Below are 20,680 nucleotides of genomic sequence, written 5' to 3'. Positions count from 1 at the left end.
GGTATAAATAGGTCCTGGAAGTGATCTCTGTACTGCCCCCTTATATATTTATACATAGTTATTAAGTCCCCCCTAAGCCGTCTTTTTTCCAAACTAAATAACCCTAATTCTGATAATCTTTCTGGGTACTGTAGTCCTCCCATTCCCCTTATTACTCTGGTTGCCCGTCTTTGAACCCTCTCCAGCTCCACTATATCTTTCTTGTACACTGGTGCCCAGTACTGTACACAGTATTCCATGTGTGGTCTCATAAGGCATTTCAGGAGGCAGAGTGGCGTTCAGGGGGTTAAAAGGCATTTCATAGAGCACTCTGCCTCCAGAAATGCCCTATGCCCCCATTTAACACTCCCCCCCACACACACACACACTTACTGGTGCTTCCAATTTCCTGCTGTATACCGGGGCAGCAGTCTTCCACTCTGCCTCCAGAAATGCCCTATGCCCCCATTTAACACTCCCCCCCCACCCCACACACACTTACCGGTGCTTCCAATGTCCTGCTGTGGGGTTGACGTCCACGCGATCCACGTACACAACTTACGCTGCAGCCGGAAAGAGGTGTGGCTAGCAGCGGGGGTTGTCTGCGTCCATCGCGCAGACCTTCCCCGGCTGTCAGAGATCAGAGTTCCCGGCACCGGCACCGTGGACGTCAACCCGCTGCCCCGGTATACAGCAGGAAATTGGAAGCACCGGTAAGTGTGTGTGGGGTGGGGGGGGTGTTAAATGGGGGGGGGAGACAGAAGGATCCAGGTCCCCTGCAGCGGTGCGGGGGATCTGGATCTTAGTCTCATAGTCAGACCTCTATTTGAGGTCTGATTATAAGACGACCCCGATTAGAAGACGAGCAAATACGGTAAGTATACCTGCATTCATCAAACTTTTGTTTATTTCAAATTCATTGCAATTTAGGAATCCACAGGGTTTCCCTTGCGTTCTGTAATGCTCCATGTTCATCATCAGCAAAATGGTGTGCATGCTAATGAAAAAGATATCATAATATAGATGTTGAGGAAACAGAACAAGATTACTGATTACAGAAACCACCACAGTGCAATTTTGTAATTTAGTCAATTGAGATCATTAATGCAGTTATATGATTGCCATCTCAGTCAAACAAAAAAAAACTAAATTAGTTTACAACAGCTGTTTTTGATGTTGCACTTATAAGAAAAACAATTAGATGTGAATTATTAATTTTTTAGTATACATAAATATATGTGAAAAATATTATTCCACTTCTTGCCAAACAATATACAAAGCAAAGTTATATTGTATTGAAAGATTTAACTGGGTCATTAAGGTATAATATTCATAATATGTAAAAAAAAAAATATATTGCTGGTACCATTTAAAATCACAAGGCCACATGCCTCTTGAAATTGATAGAAAAATAAACTATATAAAAGTGGTGGTTCTTAAAATATAAATTAATAAATATGTCTAGTGAATTTAAATATGTGGTCTGTGGTCATTTAATAAAGATATTATACTCTCTACTGGTTAGGGAAAACTAATCATGGCACAGTATATCAAAATTTACATCTTAAGCATCAATTCACTTAGCACGCACTTGGTCACACAGACTTCCCTACTATAACTTTAAGGCTAAGGCTTTTATTCCTAATTTGTCATCAGTTTTCTCTCATTTAATATATCTGGTCTATATTATATATATATTTCTTGAAAAAACATTAACAGACAGCTGCCCACAAGGGCTAGGGGAAGGCATTGAACATGAATGAACTGGGGATTAAGATGAGCCTTGAGTCTTTTGACATGCGTGTGGCCACCTGTTGGATACATGACCACACACTACACTCATGCTTTTGAAGCATGCGGTCTCATGTGTCCCACAAGTGGCTGCACAGTGAAGGCCAAAAAGGTATTTTGAAGGAGTGGTAGGGCTCCAGCCCACCAGGCATTGCTAGTGTACTCAATGGCCAATGGACAGCCATGCACTCATGTGTAGGTCTGGAGTGTTTGATACATATGGTCAGAAACAATGTTTGTGGTATTTAGTGCAGAAATAGGCTCCTGTGCTCTCAGGTCCTTTTTTATTATTATAAGCTTGACTCCCTCATCAAATGTGCCTAATAATAATAAAAATAAAAATAATTTGTTAACCTATAAAAAAACACATAATGGTACTACAAATGCAAATACTGCAGACAATAAAAAGGTCTGTAACAGCGTAGATGTACTTGCTAGAATAAACTCTAGTGATTTAAATACATTAGAAGAATGATCAAGAGTGTGGCAGCTGCCGTTTATATAAAGTTTTAAGTTTTATACATTTCTGGCAAATCACTTTTTTCTTATATTTTCTATTTTAAAGTTGGAAATGGCATATTTTCATAAGCGATAAAGTGAAATACAATAAAACAGAAGGTTATTCAATTCTAAATTTAAAACATGAAATACTGTGATTATTAAAAATGCATTCATGTTCAGGTTTTTGTTAACATTGCATTAAAAAGAAATAAAACTTAATTCAAAAGCAAACCAAACAAACACAAAATGAACTTAAAAATATTTAATGTGTAAATTTACTTTTATCTGCTGAGGATTTTTTCTTTACATGTAGTAAGTAAAACATTTTAAAGATGACCCACACATCCTGTGTGATTTTTCTTTGAGGATATCATCATTGTTGCTGGTATGAAAGTTCAGCCATATGTATTGACTAAACAAAGAAAAAGTATTTTATAATAATTTTGATAGATCACATCAGTGAAATAGGCTGAAAGAGAGTAGAAAAAGACTTTTACTGCCATTTTGTATGCATGTCCTGTGAGAATAATATGCTCTCCACATGATATAAATAGTTAACCTTAACGAGAATGTGTTGGTCAGGAAAGATAAATTAAAATATTTTCAGTGTAACAGACATCCATTTTTTATTTGAATTTTAGAATCACAGATAACGAGGAAACCTAAATGGAACATATTACACAAAGCAGTTCATTACATTGTAGAATAAAAAGTTTTGGAGATAAATATCACTGGGAAATGGCATATCGTTAGAGTTTCTTGTCATAGCCGTTATTGTTTTGGTGCAACAATCTGTTTTAATATGAGAACAAACGCAGAATAAATGTGTTATTACAGTTACTAATTGTTTACTGGAGGTGGTGTGGCGTACTCTGGAGTATGTATGCAATGTATGCAATGGCCAAGCACAACCTACAGTTATAATATTACAATCCTGTAACAAATTACTTGTTCTTCCCATGTACAAGATTGCTATAAAAGATATCAATGTTATTGATTCACTAAAAGTCAAATTCTCAGCATAGTTAAAGGGTTAACATTAGACTTGTGCATTTGGATTCCTACGAATTGCAAAAAGTTCTGAATTTTTGCATGACATCCATGGGTCAACAATCTCTCACTCTCTCACACACTATTTCTCTAAATGTTTCCCAACCTTCTCTGCCGATCCCTTCCGCTGCTGCTGACCACTTCCGCATCTTCTGCATCAGCCTTTTCTTCTGTCCTTAATCTTATTTTATTGTCCGCATCTTCTTTTATCATAAGTCTTGCTGCTCTTAGTTAGGACCAGTTGCCCCCCCCCCGCTGAGTCTGACATGATATATAGTGATATAATAAAAATTAATTTAATATAGTATTTCATATTTTGCTATATGCTACATGCTATTATTAATTAAAAAAATAAGCTAAATAGCATATATTATATACAGTTATCCAAAACATTCAACTCAACTCTTCTTTCATATTCACCAAAATATTCACCAAAAGGTACTGCATAGAAAGGTATGCACAGTAGTGCATACTCCAGCAAATGACTCACTGGGAGTATGAATGATGCCTAAAGTTGTTACTGTGGACAAATATAGCCTTTGTCTGGACATGACCCATAATCTTCAAATCGTAGCTGCCCAGAGAAGTGCCCTCAACCCAGCCCTCCACTGTACTCACATTTAGTTCAGAGCCATAAACACTAGAGTACTCTAGTAACATTTTGTGAAGCTGGCCCTCTACAACTTTTGGTTTCTGTGTAAGTATGTAATTTTTGTGTGTTACCTCACTGTACATTGCTGTGGAATTTGCTTAAGCTGTACTAGTGAAATATACTGTATAATAAGTATATAATAACATATTTAGTCATTACTATTTTTGTTGGACCTTTCATTCAGAATGCTTTATAGGCGAACCCAAAACTAGACTGCAATATTTCATTACTGTTGGGGTATTTGTATTGCCTTACTACATTAATCCTTCACAAGTAACATTATGTGTCCATTTTAAAACTTGCAGTCAGTCAAAATGATATCACATAAATATATGCATCAATGCATAATCCGTTTTGAGTCATTATATTACACACAAAGTGCCAGAATATATAGAAAAAAAGTGCGATGAGTAATCTTCAGTGCATAATGCAATTGTTAATTTTAGCTTTTTGCGTAGGAGCTAGTATGACTTGAACAGCCGGCTGCAGCCTTCATTACAGACAAGCAAGCAGCTTGAAACAGGTGGATCAGAATCAAGCCGTGTAAAGGGATTTGTGTGAATCTGGTCATTAGGTTCCTTTTCACCTTTTTACATTGTTTTTATTTTTATTACCTCATCTACAAAAGCATTTTTGTAAACTCTTCCTCTGTTTCCAGGTTTGAGCTGTCAACTTGTCTGGATAAGTTGAGTGCATCATGCCACACTGAACTGTTAATGAGGAGATGGGACGAAGATTGCTTTTGATCATTTGTGTGGATTTTACTTGTGAACAGCTTTACAAGCAGGGAGAAAGTCATCAAGAACCAAAACCGAAACTCTCCCTTGAAGGTACATGACCTGGTTTCTTACCACATCCTAAATATACTATACTAAATACATTTATTCCCATATGCCACAGACTTGGTACACTGGTGTAAAATTATACACATTTGCTTCTTACACCTTTTATGGTTGTTAACCTTAAAAAATAAAATAGTAATTATCAGGCATATTTTGGAAAAAAAAATGTTTTCCAAATGTTTAAATATTGCACTACATTGTTAATTGATAATTTGTTGGATTTATTTACAAAAAAAGTATTTTAAGTCCGATGGTAAAAAATTTTTATGCAAAAGAATATATTATGGGAAAATATATTAAAAAAGGTTTGTGTTTGCTTTGTTAAATTACATCATAAGAAATGGTGATAATTACTCATAAAAGTAGTTGATGTTGGGACACAAAACATTAACTGCAGCATTATGTATGACGTTAAAGTAAAAAAAGTATTATAAAAACGAGTTTAACTATAGATTTATATTCTCCCTTGCTTATATGAGGCATTGTAGAACTACAAAGTCTAATCAAGATAACATGGTAATAATTCCAAATTACAAAACTGTAAAGGTATATTTCTTGTAATGAGCACTTATGCAGAGGTGTTGGTTTTCACTTAAGTGCTTCTCAAGGGTGGGTGGCAGAAACACTAAATTATTCATGAATCTTTCTGACAAGAAATCAGTGGGGGAGGTGTTAACACTGCTGGTGATTTAACATGAAGATGGTGTAGGATGTGGAATAAAATATCAGCTTTATGTTTGAAAAGATTTATAAAGTGTTTGTTGCAGGTCATTATGAACAGTAAGTAATGCAGTGCAGTGGTGATATCTTCATTACAACTACCTGCCAAGCACATCCTGTAGAATTTTCAAAGTGCAAAGAAATAACAAGGGGTTTGGGAAGACGCTTTCTTTTTTTTTAATAATAGAGCTGTCAGTTTGATGTCTGGAAATCTTGACCCTGAAAGCTTTATTGTCAAATTTAGATTTCATGCTTATATTGAATTATCACTTTCCAATCAAGTTGATCCCCCTTGGAGCATGTCTTGTGTATATAAGGCTTAAGTCAGACAGCAGACCGTTGTTAATATTCTTTTTCTTAAGTCTCCTTCCTGGTCTTCTAAAAAACAAATATTATTGAATTGGGCATTAGAATATGCATGTATAATATTTTTTAGAATAATTTCCTTATTTCAGGTGAAAAGTGTGCCCTAACAGTATGTATGTGTGTTTGTATATATATATATATATATATATATATATATATATATATATATATATATATACATGCACCTGTCTTTACCTACATTTGGTTTGCTGTTTCAGGGCATCAGACCTTTATTATTTAATATTTGTTTGAGACAATGTCTGAGCAAGATAAATTGAACCAAGAGACACTGGAGGAGACAGGAGGAGAACAAGAGCCTGAGACCTCCCCAACGACCCCAGAAAAGAACATCATTAATCAGACAGGAAGCCTTGAGACAGAAAAGGAAAATGATGAGAAGGTGTGTGAGATCGAGGAGTCTTTAATTTGCCTCTTCGCTTTCTGCTTTATTTTGTGAGCTGATACAGGTTACATTATTCTACATTTTGACTTAATGTTATTTAAAATTGTATTTAGTATACTTCTTTAGTTTTTAATTTGAATTATATGGTTATTGTAACGTACCTGTTAACCAGTTTCAGTGAGGTAACCCTTGCATTTTGTTTTAGCACTGAAAGAATTTGCGATAAAAAGAGAATTCAGTTATCACAGATTTAACATAGATGCTAATTACAAAATAAACATTTGATATATTTTAAATAACATTAATCAAGTAAAACATTTTATATCATTTAATTTTTTTAATATAGTAATATTCTTACGCATATTACATTTTTAGAATTACAAACACTAATGAGGTCTATATGTTATTCAGCTGTAGATCGTAGCAGCAGTGGTCATTATTTGAATTTAAATTTTTACCAGAAGTGTGAAAATGTTTCACTAAATTAACTGAATTAGTAATTGTATTTTTGAAGGTTTATATCTCACACAAAAATCAAAAAAACTGTCCAATAAATAAATATGTCAAAATATTTTTTTACCCCTACAGAAAAGAACACTAAATCAGAATCAGCAAAAAAGGAGACCTAAGGTATGTTTCTATTTTTATCTGTGTTTTAATACACGTAAACTATCTGTTTCTTTTGTTGTCTGAAGGGTTAATGCAGCTTTTATACATGAGTAAGTGTGATATGTATTAAAGATTGTCATGTTTAAATTGCATACAGTTGTACACTGTAATGCTTAGTGTATTATTCTGTTTTCCAAGATTTAGACAAATTGATTTATTTACAGGATAAATTAAGAAACAATAACAATGTATTTGCCCTATTAAATGTTTCAAGGTGATTTTTTTCTTTTTTCCTTTATCAGTCAGGGGCAAAGGGCAGACTCGTAAGAAGCCATGCTGTTTGTGAGGAACCCTCCCCTCTTACATTTGGTGAAGAGTATCCAGACAATCAGGTGTGTACCACTAATTTTGTCTCCTGATGACTAGTAATTTGCTTGCTACATTTGTATTTTTTCCTTTCCTTTAGGATTTCCTTTGCCAGACTTTTGTTATTAGTACTAGTAAAAGGTAGCAAGGAGTACAGTATCCTTATGCTGCTAACTTTAAATTGCTAAATTCTAAGATTTCAGCACATCACATTTGCCTTTTGAATTGTAAATTTGTAAATAGTGATCTACTGTAGATACGTACAGTACATACAATCTAAACATTTTCTTAACACTCTCACAACTATTTCAATTAACCTTCATTAACATAAGTATTTAGAATTGTGTTGTGTGGACAATGAAAATAATTCCAAGATTATAAACAACAACAAAATGGTACTCATGTTGCTATTCTAATCTTTTTATGATATATATATTAGTTGCATATATATATATATATATATATATATACACACACACACACATAGAGAGAGAGAGGGAGAGAAAGAAATACTGTTCCAATTAATAATGCAGATGTGAAACATATTTTAAAAAAATCAAATGTATACTAGGAAAGGTGAAAAAATGTAGTTTTATTTCCATATTGCAGATGTAGCCTTTTTGTTCACGAGCTGGAATTTACATACATGATTTGTAGGCATGTAAGTATATGTATGTAAATTCTCCACATTTGTGTTACGTACGTGTAATGATTAATATCTGTTAAGATTTTAGTGTATATCTTCGATCTGTTTTTGTTGTTTAGTTAAAATTTGCATAAGACATTTTATGCCTTATAATAATGCTCCACGATTTCCATGTAGAGCACGTAATGTTTTTTTTTCTTATTCAGACAATCACAGCAGTTAAATTCTGAATATGTAATTGACTCAATTGATTCAAAACTCAACAGTCATCATGGCATTTTGTCTTGTTTTTGTTTATTGTAAGTGTAAATATACTTTTGATTCAAGGAATGTAAGTGTTTTTTATGTTTTTCAGATGTTTTGAGGTCTGATATTTTACATGTAAAAATGTTTACGTATATACTACAGTAACTCGTGTGCTGCGTATAATGTTTTGATAATGTTTACATGCTGGACACGTTTAAAATTGATTTAAAATTGATTATAGTTACTTTTGTATGTGTGCATGTATGTTCAATATGTGATATTCTGTATGCACTTTTCATCTGTTTTCGCTCATTTTCCTTCCCCTAAAAACAAATCTATGGATAAATGGATAGAGATTTAAGGCCCACTTGCTTTGAACTGTAATGGTATGTTAAGGATGTGCACAACATACACAATTACCGTATTTGCTTGATTATAAGACAACTCCCCAAAATCTGAATATTAATTTAGGAAAAAATAAAAAGCCTGAATATAAGATGACCCTATAGGAAAAAAGTTTTACTAGTAAATATGAATTCATGTAAACTATTTTCATATTTAATAAAAGCTATGATTGAGAAAAATATATATTTTTTTATTATTTCCTTTTATTTGCCAACCTGCCCCCCAGTTATGCACATCCGCCCCCAGGCTTGCCACACTGCCTCCCTGATATGCCTTATACCCCCCTATATACCACTCTGCCTCTCTGATATACCTTTATACCCTCCTATATGCCACTCTGCCTCCCTGATATGCATTTAACCCCCTACATGCCACTCTGCCTCCAGAAATGCCTTATACCCCCTTTATGCCACTCTGCCTCCAGAAATGCCTTATATCCCTATGTGCCACCTGGAACTTCTATGAGCACTGGAAGGTCGTGTGACGCCGGTGCTGCGTCATAGAAGCTACGGTGGAAGTACAAGCAGTAGCAGGGTTTGTCTGCGTTCATCGAGCGGACGTTCGCCGGCTGGCAGAGAAGAGAATTCCTTGCAGTGCTCGATGAACGCAGACAACCTCCACTGCTGCCGGCACTTTCGCCGCCACTTGGTGATAGACGCCCGGTGGAAGTGTGGGCAGCAGCTGAGGTTACCAGACAGGAGGATCCAGGTCCCCTTAGTCTCATAGTCAGACCTCATTTGAGGTCTGATTAGAAGACGAACTTGATTATAAGAGAAGGGGTATTTTTCAGAGCATTTGCTCTGAAAAAAATCTTGTCTTATAATCGAGCAGATACGGTATAATGACTGCAAATTATGCCAAAGTCATTCGTCAGCAGTGAAGGAGTTAAAAAAAATAATGTTACAAAACAGTTTAGTTATACAGCAGTGGATTTTAAATGTTATCTGTTGTAGTAAATATGATTTTGCCTTACTGAATTTTCCAAATGTATTTATTTATATATGTTTTGCTTATATAGTGTAAAAATGTATGTAAATGAAAATAATATGCCTCCTCCTTATTATAATGTAAATGCATATTTGACTGCTGTAAGAGATAGATGTCTTTATTCAGATTACCCTAGGTACAGGTAGGGCCTCTAACTCCTCCACTGTCAGTATCTTTTCATACATGCCTGCGACATTAAGTTTTGTTGCTTTGGTATGTGTTGCTTCTGCTGTGAAGCAGGACAGAATGGCACTTGGTCTAAGCATCCTTTTTTTGTTATTTGTGATAATAAAATGGCATTCTTTTAATAAATGAACCTATGAGACAATTATTAAAATATATATATATGTATGTATATATATATATATATATATATATATATCCATTACTTTAAATCAAATGCAATAAAGTACATGAATTGACATACAATTGTGTACAATAATTATCAGTCCTCAATCAAGAGCCGGGGTTCAGAATTCACTTTTTGTGCTTGTTTTTTAAAGTGAACATATTTACATTCATAGACATCATCTATTGCCATACATTTGATACGTTTGATTTTACAAAATTTTTTTTGGGAAAAATTATGCTGACACGAGTTAATTATGTATTAAATAGAAAATTACAAACATCCACCTAAAATAAATTAAATTCAGAACAATTTTGTTTGATATGGCCAAAACATATATTTTTGATATATATATATATATATACTGTATATACATATATATGTATATGTGTATATATATATATATATATATACATACACATATATATATATATGATTCAGTATTTTGTATTTGCTCTTTTTTACATTTATTATAAATTAATAGTTTAGAACTACATATAAAAATCCATTTAAACATTTGCATTTACATTTTTAATAATTAATAATTTGTAAATGCTGCTATATGTTTAAATACAGTAATTAAAATGGACTTAAATAAATCACAAAATATTTTAAATAAAAGAATGTCATTTAAATTGTTGGTTATAACTGTGCAACAGATGGTGAAAAGAGCATATAAAAGCATAAAGTATTCTTTTTTTCTAAAATTTCTCTAGTGAATTAATTGCCTGTGAACGGTGCCAGATTGACAGCACTGGGAACTGCAGTTCTCCATTTATCCACAGAACAGGTACAGCACGGGCAGCGGCAGTGCAAGCTTTCCCCCACTGCCCTTCCAATGTGCCTCAGCCCTGTTCTGGACTCGAGGGACAGCCTCTGAGGGTGAGAGGGACATTCAGTTTCCAGGTCCATCCACTGTTTTCCATCCTGTACTGAAATTTTTGAGAAGAGGACTTTGTCCAGTGGACAATTGTCCTCAAGAAAATAAACTGTGAATGGCATCTCATTTGAAGCAAAAAAAATAACACAAATAACAATTTTTTTTATCATAATACAGTCAGCTACAGCTTGATAAGTGATTTCACCTGCTGTATTCATGTTTACTGTTTTCAGTACCCCTAAATTCCTTGATCCCCAACTCTGCAGGCTACAGAAAAATTTAAGGTGTAGGTCCAATGAACAGTATCAGTCTTACTACATTTTAAAAGTATATTAAACATTGATTGCATACTTGCTAAAAACAAAATAAACTGTTATTTTACCCTATGGCTAAAACCCTTTTGTTATTTCTGCCCAGGATTTAGCTAATCTGCAGCTTTCCACCTCTATCAATCTGCAAGAGAATATATTTCCACAAGAGGACAGTGAGAAAGAAAAAGACAGAATCAAAGAGAAAAAACCCAAGGGGAAAGCTCTTTTAAAAGGTAAATATGACAATGTAAAAAAATGGTAATACCATCAACTTTTATTGACTTGCAGAAGTCAAAGAGCCAACTTGTACACCAATTCTCGTATGAATTGTGGATTTGCTGGTTTAAAATTGGCTCATCATCTATTTGTCTAATAATAGTAGCTTAGTTCAATAGTGAATGGAGAGCTTTTTGTTTTAGCAGGTATTTTGCCATGTTTACTGATAATTAAATATATAATTTATGTACTAAAATGGGAGCTTGGAGGAGAGCTGAACATCTTAACTACATAGAAACATAGAAACATAGAAAGTGACGGCAGATAAAAACCAGTAGGCCCATCCAGTCTGCCCAACCTCTGAGTACTTTCCTTTAGTACCTGCCCTTAGCCTATATCTAGCTTGGCCTTATGCCTATCCCATGCTTGCTTAAATGACTTTACTGTATTAACATCTACCACTTCTGCTGGAAGTCTATTCCATGCGTCCACTACCCTTTCCGTAAAGTAATATTTTCTGATGTTACCATTAAAACTTTGCCCCTCTAGTTTATGGTTATGTGCTCTTGTTGTGGTAGTATTTCTCCTTTTAAATAAACTATCTTCCTTTACCTTGTTGATTCCCTTTAAGTATTTTAATGTTTCTATCATATCCCCCCTGTCACGTCTTTCTTCCAGGCTATATAGGTTAAGATCCTTTAACCTGTCCTGGTAAGGTTTATCTTGTAATCCATAAACCATTTTAGTAGCCCTTCTAAATAAGGTGACCACATTTTATTTCTGCCATTCAGGGACACACTATGAAGCGCATGAGATAACACACAGGTGTATATATATATATATATATATATATATATATATATATATATATATATATATATATATATATATATACTGTATTTGCTCAATTATAAGATGAAGTTTTTTTAGAGCAAATGCTCTGAAAAAATATCCCTCGTCTTATATACAAGGTCGTTTTCTAATCAGACCTCAAATAGAGGTCTGACTACAAGACTAAGATCCAGATCTCCTGCAGCTCTGCAGGGGACCTGGATCCTCCTCTCCTGCAGCCGGTGGAGGTCTGTGCGATGTGCGCAGACAACCTCTGCTGCTGCCGGCACTTCCTCTGGAGCTTATATATATATATATATATATACATTAGACATGCATTGATGACATGATTGAAATATGATTTTAAAATAACAGCGGAGCTGGCAGTTAGTTTTCATTCTTTAATATTAGCCCCTGCTGCCAGTATATATAAATATTAGACCCTGCTGCCAATAAATATTAATATTAGACCCTGTTGCCAATTTATGTAAATATTTGACCCTGCTGCCAATACATTTTATAAAAAAAAAAAATGTGACCCTACATAAGCATTTTCTTGGGCCCCGCTCCACGCTCCATAGCATTCAATCACTCCTTTCGCTCCCACACCAAGAAAAATATCAGATCACTGGAACTCACATGTAAACTCAGCATTGATCTAGGGCTGCAACTAACGATTATTTTCATAATCGATTAGTTGGCCGATTATTTTTTCGATTAATCGATTAATCGGATAAAAAAAATGAATGTAAATTTTTCATTTATTTAAAATAATGTAATAAACAAATTATATTAAATACAAACAGCATAATAAAAAAACTTTGATAAAATGCATTTCTTGCCTTTATTTCGCAACCAGCCCCCCCCCCCAATTTATGCACGTTTGAGCCCAGGCTTGCCACGCTGCCTCCCAGATATGCCACTCCACGCTGCCCCCCACATATACCACTCCACTCTGCCCCCCACATATACCACTCCACTCTGCCTCCCACATATGCCACTCCACGCTGCCTCCCACATATGCCACTCCACGCTGCCTCCCACATATGCCACTCCACGCTGCCTCCCACATATGCCACTCCACTCTACCCCCACATATGCCACTGTGCCTGATACACCTTATACCACGATACACCACTCCATCCTCCCCAGACATGCCACACTGCCTCCCAGACAGGGCCGGCCCTACAATGGAACTTCAGAAGGGGCGGCACTTTGCCGCCCCAAGCGGTTTTTTTTTGTTTTTTTTGAAGCGGAGGAGAGAGAGAGGGGCACCGAGTGGTTTTCGCTTACCCGCTCAGCGCCCCTCTCTCTCTCCTCTGCGGCGAGTTTCCCTGTTCGGTCTCGGTGCCGGCTTGTAATGCGGAGCACCGGAAGTGACGTGAATTTCCGGCGCTCAGCATTACAAGCCGGCACCGTGGCAGCACAGGGAGACTCGCCGCAGGACTGTTTAAGGGTAAGTACCGGTGGTGGGGGGGGAAGATAATGACGCCCCCCCCAGCGTCGGCGGGGGGCGGCATTTTAAACTTCGTCCCAGGCGGCGTTAAGTCTTTGGCCGGCCCTGCTCCCAGACATGCCACACTGCCCTCCCCACATACGCCACTCCACTCTACCCCCAGATAAGCCACTCCACTCTACCCCCAGATATGCCACTGTGGCCCCAGATCTGCCTTATACACCCTGATACACCACTCTGTCCTCCCCAGACATGCCACACTGCCCTCTCCACATATGCCTTATATACCCTATATGCCTTATACCCCCAGATATGTCACTCCGTCCTCCCCAGATATGCCTTATACCCCCCAGATATCTCATAGTCCCCTCATAGAGTCACAGACCATACTTTTATAAATAAGTACTGGGTTAATCTTCACTGCCCCCCAGGATTTAGATTCCCCTTAGTTTGCCCCCCTTTATCTCTAACTGCACCTTAAGTTAACTTTAATAAATTAATAAAATTAACCCTCAGTCCTCATCATTAAATTAACCCTAAACACCCCATTAACCATAACTGCCCCTAAATTAACCCTAAAGACCCCATCAACCACAGCATCCCCTAAATTAACCCTAAAGACCCCATGAACCACAACAGCCCCTAAATTAACCCTAAACATACCATTAACCAAAACTTCCTCAAATTAACCCCAAACACCCCATTAACCACAGCTGCTCCTAAATTAACCCTAAACACACCATTAACCATAGCTGCCCCTAAATTAACCCTAAACACCCTATTAACCATAGCTGCCCCTAAATTAACCCTAAACACCCTATTAACCATAACTGTCCCTAAATTAACCCTAAACACTCCATTAACCATAACTGCCCCTAAATGAACCCTAAACACCCCATTAACCATAACAGCCCCTAAATTAACTCCCACCTCCCCTAACTTTCAGCAGCCCAAATATTAATTTTATACTTACAGTTAGATGAGTGTCACAGCCATGTGATTCTGGCCTTCTGGGAGAAGGAAGGGGGCGGGGCCAGTTGTCACAGTGATAACAGGGAGGGACTGGTAAGTAGGAGCTGCTGCTGTGAGTCACTAAAACGGATTATATAATGAGGGGTATTTTTCAGAGCGTTTGCTCTGAAAAAACCCTCATTTAATAATCTATAAAAATCGATTCAACTAATCGATAATGAAATTCATTGGCAACGATTTTCATTATCGATTATTATCGATTTTATCGATTAGTTGTTGCAGCCCTACATTGATCATTGGTTGCGCACCCCAAAGACAGCCCTGGCATCTACACTGCCTACATAGAACCTGGCCAGCACCCAGATAACACACATAGGACTTTTTGTCCCCAAACAGTCCGGCCTGTGCCATCTTTGTCCCATAAACACCCTGACTGTGCCATCTTGGTCTCCGAGGCTCAAACACCCTGCTTGTGCCATCTTTGCCTTTCCACAAATCAATTATACATCTATGATACACACAAACACTTTTACAGTCACTCACTAATTCACATTTTAATTCATACAATCATTTATTCTCTCATTCACACAAATCATTTACACATATTCATTAATGCATTCTCACAAATTCATTAATTCTCTCACTCATTCACACAATTCATCCACACATTAATTATTTTATTCTCACTCATTCACACAATTCATCCACACATTAATTCATTTATTTTCCCACTCATTCACACAATGTATCCACATAGTAATTCATTCTCTCAGACAGTCTTTATTTATGTCAATATTCTTACTACCCCTTTTCTCACTATCTACCCCTCTCCCCTTTCTCACTGTCTACCCCCTCTCCCTCCCTTCTCACTATCTACCCCCTCTCCCTCCCTTCTCACTATCTACCCCTCTCTCCCTCCCTTCTCACTATCTACCCCCTTTGTAGTTCACATACATTGAAGAAGTCCTGAGGTGGGAGCATGAGACCTTTGTCTTTCTGCTCTGCCCCTGTATGGTACAGCGACTGAGCTAGAGGCCTCGCGGAGAGACCAGGTGCGGGCTGGGAAGGGGGGCAATTGCCCCCCAGGCTGCCCTGAATCCAGGCCGGCCGAGGGGCCGGCAGACGAACATTCAAAGCAGCTGCAAAGTTCGAAACTAAGCGGCTGCGAGTGGGACTGGCCGTCGTGCCAGTAGCGTACCTGGTGGAGGGCGGTCCGCCTCGGGTTCCGCTCATCTGAGGGGCACACCTCCAGAAGCGATGCGTGCGGCAACTGTGGCTGAGTGTCGGGACTTGATGTCAAATCCCGGCGCACAACACTGAAGCCACGCCCACCGTCTTCCACGATCAGTGGACCGGAAGGACAGGACACAGAAGAAGAAGAAGAAGAGGAAAAATGAAGAGGAGGAGGAAAAGTGACAGTGACAGAGGAAAGGTAGAAAAAAATTCACGGAGAGTGGATTAGTAAGTGTGTGATGGGTGTTATGCTGTCGTTTATGCTGAATGTTTGTGAATGAGGATTTCAGACAGCATGGATGTGTAAGTGTGGGGGGATAGCATGGCATAGGGAGGCTGTAATCACATTCCTATCATGCCCAGATTCCAGCATGTACTGGCTGCTTAGGCATGATAGGAGTGTGATTGCTGTTATCAATTATATTTTTTTTGTCCAACGTTGGTGTGTTAACACTTTTATTAAAAGTAAATTACACACCAAAATTGGACAGAAAAATTCAATAACAGTATTGATATATATATATGATTGCTATGATTGCTAAGTCAGCCAGCACATTGTGATTGCTGTTAACAATTATATATATAATTTTTTATATATATATATATATATATATATATATATATATATGCCATTACATAAGTTATGGTGGGTAAAGGTGATGGAAAACCCTTCCACTAAAATTTAGGGGTATGTAGAAGCGTTATTAAACACTCATCTACAGACACCAGACAAGCTAGAAGGTGTGTTGTTCCCTCAGAAATCTCATGGTGCTGCCACAACCACAAGGGATTCTGGGAAGGCGCATGCAAATAAGGTTAACAATTATCACCTTTGCCTCTATATGCACTTTATACATGGATCCCTTGAAAGTAGATTTTGGCCAAGTGAATGCTGAATTTTCAATTTCGGTGCATCCCTACTATATACTAAGACAGTCACTGATGTTGTAGGCCTACACCACATCAATGTTTGGCTTTGTAAATAGTGATAGGGGTTGTACTGCAGTATTGTCAGTGTCTGGCTCAATGTATAGTGATAGGCACACATTGACGGTGGTACAGCGTATATCATGATAACAGCTATGCTGTACCACCGTCAATGCGTGCCTCAGTATATAGTGATAGGTGTAATGCTGTACCACTGTCGGTGCGTGCCTCAGTATATAATGATAGGTGTTATGCTGTACCACAGTCAATGTGTGCCTCAGTATATAATGATAGCAGTTATGCTGTACCCCAAATTATGTCTGTCTCAGTATATGGTGATAGGTGTTATGCTGTACCCCCGTCAATGTCTTCCTCAGTATATAATGATAACAGTTATCCTGTACCACCGTCAATGCCTGACTCGGTATATAATGATAACAATTATGCTGTACCCCTGTCAATGTTTGTCTAACCATAGAAACTATACAGTTTTAACCCCTTCGTGACAAAGGCTGATTCTATTTTTTGTACCCTTCGTGACAATGGCTGTTTTATCGTTTCTGCGGTGTTTCTGTTTAGCTGTAATTTTCTCTTAACCCATTTACTGAACCCACACAAGTTATATATTGTTTTTTTCAGGACAAGAAGGGCTTTCTTCAGACACCATAATTTTTTCCATATGATGTAATTTCCTATAATAAAAATAATAAAATATGACGAAAATTTTAAAAAAAAACACATTTTCTCACTTTTATTTGAAAAATCTTTTATTCATCATAAAAAACTGCTGAAAAAACCCGCTAAATAGATTCTACTATTTGTCCCGAGTTTAAAAATACCCAATGTTTTCATGTTTTTTTGCTTTCTTCTACACGTTATGGGGCAATAAGTACAAGTAGCGTTTTGCTAATTCAAAACCATTTTTCTCTGAATCTGGTAATATTGTCTCCATGTGGTATTTGGGGCATCTTTGAAGCCAGCAAATTAAATTTACCCCACCAAACCATATATTTTTGAAAACTAGACACCCCAGGGTATTTTAGATGCTGATAGTTTAACCCTTTCCATGCACTAATCCTACCACCAACCCTTGTCAAAGTTTGTGATAGTAATTGTTTTTGGTGTTTTTTTCACACACTTTGTACTTCAGGTGTGAAATTACAGCTCCTGGTATATGTCACTGTCCCACAACACCCCGATATGTGTTCAGCAACATCTCCTGAGTACATTGATACCCCACATGCATGGGTTTGTCAGATTGTTTGGGGGCAAAAGGGCCACATTTGGAACATGAGCAATTCAGTTTTTCAACTAGGAAGTTTTACATCTGGGTAAAGAAAAATGCTTGTACCCAACTATCAGTAGGGACAGGTTACAAGAAAGCCTGGCCTATCTCCAAGAAGGGATTTGATCTAGCACCTTAAGCGGTCCCTCATGCCACGGAATGGACACAGGGTTCACTTGACAGTGCAAATAAAAACGTTTAAAAAATGGTGGAGCAAATAAAAGCTAAAAAACAGTAAATGGAGCAGGAACCAAAAAAAAATAAAAAATGGGAAACTGTGTGATACAACTTGAAGCAGTCACCGATACAGAGTGCAGGTTTTCCAGGGCAATCTGGACAGTAAAATGTGGTGTCCTTTCTTTGCCCCCTGCTGTAGCATACCCTGCATCTCTTTTGGGGATTCTGCTTCTTTGCTGTAGGGGGGATTTTAAAAATAAAATGGGTAGCCCCAATTCTGCTGGTTCCCATCACCACTTGGGGACCAGGTGCATCACGGTACAAGATACTTGAAATTACTTGGAGCTGAAACTGCAAAAAAGACAGTTTCAGCCCAGTGTCTGCTTTTTTGTGCAACAAAAAAGCGTTATAGGTTGCAATTTGCATTAGGTAAATTGCAACCTTCTTGTACCAGGCCTTTGTCTTCCTCATAATGAGGTAGGGCTTTAGGAGTTGATCTGAGAGATCAACTCCACCCATGTTCTTATTATAGGCCCTGATGCACACTGGCTTTCTAGTGACCCCAGCTCTGCCACGGACAGAAACCTCCACGGTTCTCTCATCGTGGATGGTGGTCAGCATGCACACCTCTTTTCTGTCCCTGAACTTCAATGCCAAAAGCTCCTCTTGACGTAGAGCTGAGGTCTCCCCATTTCCTAGCCGGGTTCGTGCCAGGTGTTGTGGGAAACCCAAGCGGTTCTTTTTTATAGTACCGCAAGCTACTGTATCGAAACAATACAGCAGCTTGAACAAAGGGACGCTTGTATAGAAGTTATCTACATACAAGTGGTAGCCTTTGTTCATAAGGGGGAATATTAGGTCCCAAACAATCTTGGCACTGGTGCCCAGATGTTCTGGGCAACCTGGAGGGTCAAGGTAGCTATCCTTACCCTCGTATACCCGGAAGGCATGAGTATACCCTGTCTCGCTCTTGCAGAGCTTATACAACTTCACTCCATACCTAGAGCGCTCGGAAGGAATATACTGCTTGAATCCCAGCCTTCCTTTATATTTCATCAGGGATTCATCCACGCAGATATTCTTTCCAGGTGTATAAACCTCTGGAAACCTGGCAGCGAGATGGCTAATCAGGGGGCGGATTTTGTAGAGCCTATCAAACTGGGGGTGCTTCTTAGGGGGGCACAGGCTGTTGTCATTAAAATGCATGAAATGAAGAATCATTTCATACCTTTGCCTAGTTATAGTCTGGGCATAAATGGGGGTACTAAGGATGGGGCTGGTGCTCCAGTAGGAGCGGATGGAGGGCTTTTTTATAATGCCCATTAACATTGTGAGTGCCCAGAATTTAAGAAATTCTGGCACATCAATGGGAGTCCATGGCTGTTTTGCCCAAAAAGAATTAGGGCTAGCAGCACGGTGCTGCTGGGCATAAAGGTTAGTTTGTGTGACAATGTCTCCCAAGACATCATCTCCCAAAAAAACCTGCACAAATTGCAGTGGAGTGAATCCTGTAAAATCAATATTGATGCCAGGAATTCCAGAAAAAGGAGGGATAGCTGGCTTGTACTTATTAGGCGCTACCCATGCCTCTGGTGCACTGCCACGACTACGTGTGGCAGGCCTCCTAACAGCCACAGATACATCACTAGATGTATCTGTGAACTGACCAACGTCAAAATCTGACGCTGTATCAGTGGCCTCAGAATCTGTGGCCAAAACGGCATACGCCTCCTCAGCCGTATACCTGCGCTGCATGGTTACAATTGCAGCAAAAATGGGAAGGAAAGGGTTAATGGCTCTAATAAAAATAAAAAAATGTAAAAAAAAACCTAAAAAAAGCAAAAAAGAAAAAAAAAATTTAAAAAAAAAAAGAACCCCAAAAAACAATTGCCACTATGCAAGATCACTGTTTATGCAGTGATCAATGGCAATGAAGGGGTTAATATTGAATGGGTGGCTCTTATAAGAGCCTTTGGATCAATATATATATTTTATTTTATTCAGAATACCTGTCACACATGACATGACATCAAGCAACACCCCCCCAGCAACACCCCCCTGATGATGACAGCAGGCTCCGCCCCCCGGCTTGATGGGCGCCGCCATCTTGAAACACCGCGTGTGTTTCGAAGACGCCGGTACCGGGAAGGTAAGTAAGCATTTAGGAAGCGATCGCGAGTCGCTTCTTTTGCTAAACAGGTGTTGCAAAGATGCCTCGCTACTGAGGCATCTTAGCACCACTAGCTAAGCAAAGGAAGCGACTCGCGATCGCTTCCTAAACCCGTTTTTCGGCGGCGGGCGTCGCCATGTTTGAAAGACGTGCAGTCTTTCAAACATGCTTTTTTATTCGCCCCTAGGAGCGATCGTGGGGGGGCAGAATGTTTTTTTTGGTGTTGCTCAATCCCTCGATGTCGAGGCATTAGAGCAACACCGTTTGAGTGAAAAAATCGATCACGGATCGATTTTTTCACCCGTTTTAA

General features: G+C 38.1%; 1 protein-coding gene and 1 non-coding gene across 2 annotated transcripts in view; one reads left to right on the top strand and one right to left on the bottom strand.

Moving 5' to 3' along the window:
* Positions 1-6,157: 6,157 nt before the first annotated feature.
* The window catches only part of LOC149283186 (cAMP-regulated phosphoprotein 21-like), a 109,208-nt gene continuing 94,685 nt past the window's right edge, over positions 6,158-20,680 (top strand). The window contains exons 1-3 of the mRNA XM_089497908.1: positions 6,158-6,301; positions 7,216-7,305; positions 11,210-11,336. Of these exons, the coding sequence (XP_089354034.1) occupies positions 6,158-6,301; positions 7,216-7,305; positions 11,210-11,336 (361 nt within the window). The remainder of the gene's footprint in view (positions 6,302-7,215; positions 7,306-11,209; positions 11,337-20,680) is intronic.
* LOC149283187 (small nucleolar RNA SNORA35) lies at positions 18,082-18,211 on the bottom strand. The gene has a single exon (XR_016277939.1). It is a non-coding gene; the product is annotated as a small nucleolar RNA SNORA35 (small nucleolar RNA).

This window comes from Sceloporus occidentalis, unplaced genomic scaffold, assembly GCF_023333645.1.
Source record: "Sceloporus occidentalis isolate IW3139 unplaced genomic scaffold, rSceOcc1.0.p SCAF_110, whole genome shotgun sequence".
NCBI classification, from domain to species: domain Eukaryota; kingdom Metazoa; phylum Chordata; class Lepidosauria; order Squamata; family Phrynosomatidae; genus Sceloporus; species Sceloporus occidentalis.
This window is presented reverse-complemented; position numbering and strand designations above follow the sequence as displayed.